General features: G+C 51.2%; 1 protein-coding gene across 1 annotated transcript; it reads left to right on the forward strand.

The window, feature by feature from the left end:
- Positions 1–595: 595 nt before the first annotated feature.
- Positions 596–1,959, forward strand: MAA_03594 (uncharacterized protein; the record flags this gene model as incomplete). Its single annotated transcript, XM_007821592.2, has 5 exons — positions 596–718; positions 807–817; positions 920–1,017; positions 1,087–1,354; positions 1,482–1,959. The coding sequence occupies 5 exons, from the start codon at positions 596–598 to the stop codon at positions 1,957–1,959; spliced, it is 978 nt and encodes a 325-aa protein (XP_007819783.2).
- Between the last annotated feature and the right edge of the window lie 1,735 nt (positions 1,960–3,694).

A 3,694-nucleotide genomic window follows, 5' to 3' on the forward strand; every position in this document is an offset into this window, starting at 1 on the left:
CTGAGTGTGTAACACGTCCAACCGCAGCGCAGCTAGGCGAACGCCCCAAACACGGTCAGCCGCTCAAGTGGTCCATCTGCGCGGCTAGAGCCTGGGTGCTTGATACCGTCACTACGGCTCACACCGCTTTGGACGGGATACCTTGGCAGACAATCGAACAAGACCGAATGAAACTCTCCGTCGCATCACGATTCTCTGCATCTCAGCCCTGTGTCCATCTCGTTGGCTGCCTCAGCTACTTACCAACTACCAAGTAGGTGGTTGAGAGCACGGCCATGTATAGGCCGACACAGGCGTGTGCACCGCCGGTGTGCACCGGTATGCACAAGCATGCACAAGCATGCACCCAGCACCTAGGTACGGAAGGACTCACCGACGTTTTCAACCCGCCGCTCCATGTCATGTTATCACTACATGTAGTACTATTGATGCCAGAGCTTTCATACTTATGTTGATATGCATCGGGCCGTGCACCCCCAAGCCCAAGAAAAGTCTGGTTCAGCTATATCTCGCATCTACCTCCTCTGACAACACAACACAATTATCTACAGGAAACTACAGACTATTTGCAGTGGCTGTCAGCATTGAACCAGCCATGCAAGAAGACGCACAGAGCCGTCTTGGCTCAAATGCCTTCGGTGGCAACAATGGCAACAGCATCGCTCCATGCGATTTCGAGTTCACCTTCGAGTCATCCATGCTCATGATTGAACCCGATGTACGCCACCCCCCAACATTTGAATGCCAAAAGCTCCCCACAAGAGACTTTGCTTGCTAACGTAACTTTGGGAGCTTCCTGGTGCCAGTTTGATGAAATGTAAGCTCTTCCATTCTCGTGAAGCTGGCACGACAACGGACCCAGCACCAGCTATTTTGCAATATATCTTCACCTTCTAACAATTGAATCCTTTATCCGTAGGAGCGACGTCGCATCACTGTCAGACATGTCACTATCTGAGAGCGTCCAAAACTACCCCGAGTTATTTGGTCGTACCTATCACGCCTTCCATGCTGGGTGTAAGAATCTGCCCTTTTCTACATGTCGTCGTCCCTTGTGAAGCACAACAGCTTAGTCTTGAGCTCTAGCCTATGCTTTCCCCAACGATGAGTTGGAGCAGGAGAGACTGGCGATCCAGCACTTGGCCATGCAGAGGCTCATGGGTGGGAAGCTCTTCTTTGCTCCCGTCTCTGCCGAAGCTCCTCCACGATATATTCTCGACCTCGCCACAGGCATTGGCGATTGGCCTATCGAAATGGCCGACGAGTTTCCCGACTCGCAAATCATTGCTACCGACCTGTCCCCCATACAACCAGTCATTGTGCCTCCCAACGTTCGGTTTTATATTGAAGACTCGTAGGTGTCAATGGTTGAAAAACCGCCAGGCAGTTCCTAGCCTTGCTTCTGTTGTCACTTTCTGTTGTATCCTTGTCACACATATACTATGGCTGTATTAATCTTAACATGATGGATGACCTTGTAGTACTGAGCCTTGGGATTTCCCGTATAAATTCGACTTTGTCCACACGCGGCTGACCGGTGGCTGCTGGGCCGATTTTGAAACCCAGGTCATTGCGCAGGCTTTTGCCGCTCTTAAACCGGGCGGTTGGTTCGAGTCTCAAGAGGTGGACTGCAATATCAGCTGTGACGACGGTAGCCTGGATCCCAATGGTCCAATTGTCACATGGATCAACGATCTGATGGTTGCTGCGGAGATGCTGAATCGCCCGGTACTCCTAGGACCTATTCTGAAGAAAGCATATGAGCGGGTCGGCTTCGTCGATGTGCAGCAGCGTGTCTATAAAATGCCTCTCAACCCGTGGCCTAAAAACCGTCTTCTCAAGCAAGTTGGGCTGCTATGGGGTGCTAATATCCTGAAGGGACTATCAGCTTTTTCTTACCAGCTTCTTCATCACGGGTTTAATCGGTCTGCTACCGAAATAGAGGTGAGCAAGTCCTGAACGCACACAGGTCGCATGTGCCGGGTATTGATGGCGCCAAATCTAGGTGTCTCTCATCGACGTTCGCCGGGACCTTAACGATACACGTATCCACTCGTACATGCCTACGTTCGTTGTCTGGGGCAGGAAACCATATCCGAATGAAGTGAAATAAATTGACAGTCGATGTGACCTAAGCTCGAGGAATTACATTGACCGGGTTGCCCAGGCTGTACTGGAGTTGGGCGTGTTTGGCGCGTTGGACATGGAACGGCTTGCATGGGTAACAAGCCGAGTTGAGCCAGGGTGACTGCAGTCTGGTGGAAATTGAAACGGTGCTCACAATGGAATTGGTGAAGAAGACGTGCTCGTGGTTTGTGTTTACGGAACTTGTGGAATGGCCGAAGGATGCCTCATTTGACGTTCCATGGTGACGGCTTGCCCCAAGTCACTTAGGTAATCACTGCTTCTTAGGTCTCGGACCCTACAGCCTGTCGTGCCTATTGACTGCCTCGTACAAGTGAGCATTCTGCCTTGGCCAGGGCGCGGTTGACGTGATAGAATTCCCCAGCATGTTTGCGGACTGTGGTTGTACTGCCGGTTGATGCAAGATCTGATCTCGCTTGAACGGTGGCATAAGGGGACCAGACCCTAGTCACAGCCACAGGGGCGGGGCGCTGGAGAGGTCCAGTGCATGATATTCGCACCCCCAAGCACTGCAGAGTCCAGACTGGACCTGTGAGTCTGTGACAGGAGACCTTCTGTCGGCATCGCCACACTAAACGCCACAAATGACGAATGAATCTGGTTCAAAGCATGCGCACCTGCCTTGCAGACTCCGCCTAAGCAACCAGTTGACCTCACTTGTATAAGTTGTCTGTTACACATCTCAGGTTCCGGGACATGTAAACACAGCTTCTACTCTCACCGCGTCCATCGACGACTAGTGAGAACTATTTAGGAATGGTGGCGGTCTCTGTTGAAGCTTTGCGATTACTAGTATTGCGTAAATACATGATGACGGCTTGTTAAATGAAAAAAAAGAACAAAAAAAAAAAAAAACAAGAGGCCAAGGGTCTGGGCCCGGAGCGTTGGGATGGGTGGCAACAGGGAGCGAGAGAACGGCTCTGCCATCCAGCCTCCTGCAAGAGAGCAGGCACATGAGCGCCATGTTAATGAGTTATTGGCATCGGGACGAATCGCATCCTCCCAAGTTTCCAGGCTAGTATATGATAAGACGCATGTCTTGGTTGATCTCCACGACGTCGGGACGCCTGGGAGCGCTGACAGCAATTATTGTTATTTGAGTCTGCAGTTACAGGGACCATGCAGGCTAGACAAAGACGTGCATTGCCTCTCACCTGGTTATCCTGGGTGGAAACATAGTTCGATCGAGGCCAACGATGGATGGAATCTATGGCCACGATGCCTACAAGCATTGATAGTGGCACTGGCAAACCAAGCCATGGCCAAGGTCGTATTGTCAAATCTCGACATGAATCAGTGTGTCCAAGGAGAATGTGAACAGTGAGGTAAGCTGGAACTCAGGGTGATGACATACATACGTAGGGCTGGTTAAAAAAAAAACCTGCTTACAAGGGGAGAGATTATTCCGGGATAGAATACCCAAGAGTTGCATTCGGGACGGAAGAGGCAAACAAGCTGACCTAGTCGTCACCGCCCTCTCTGGACACTACGGTGAGACGTCTTGGTCTCTGCGCGGGGATATGAGGGGGGATTTTAGGGGTTCAAGTGT

Source organism: Metarhizium robertsii (genome assembly GCF_000187425.2).
Source record: "Metarhizium robertsii ARSEF 23 chromosome Unknown MAA_Scf_3, whole genome shotgun sequence".
NCBI lineage: Eukaryota > Fungi > Ascomycota > Sordariomycetes > Hypocreales > Clavicipitaceae > Metarhizium > Metarhizium robertsii.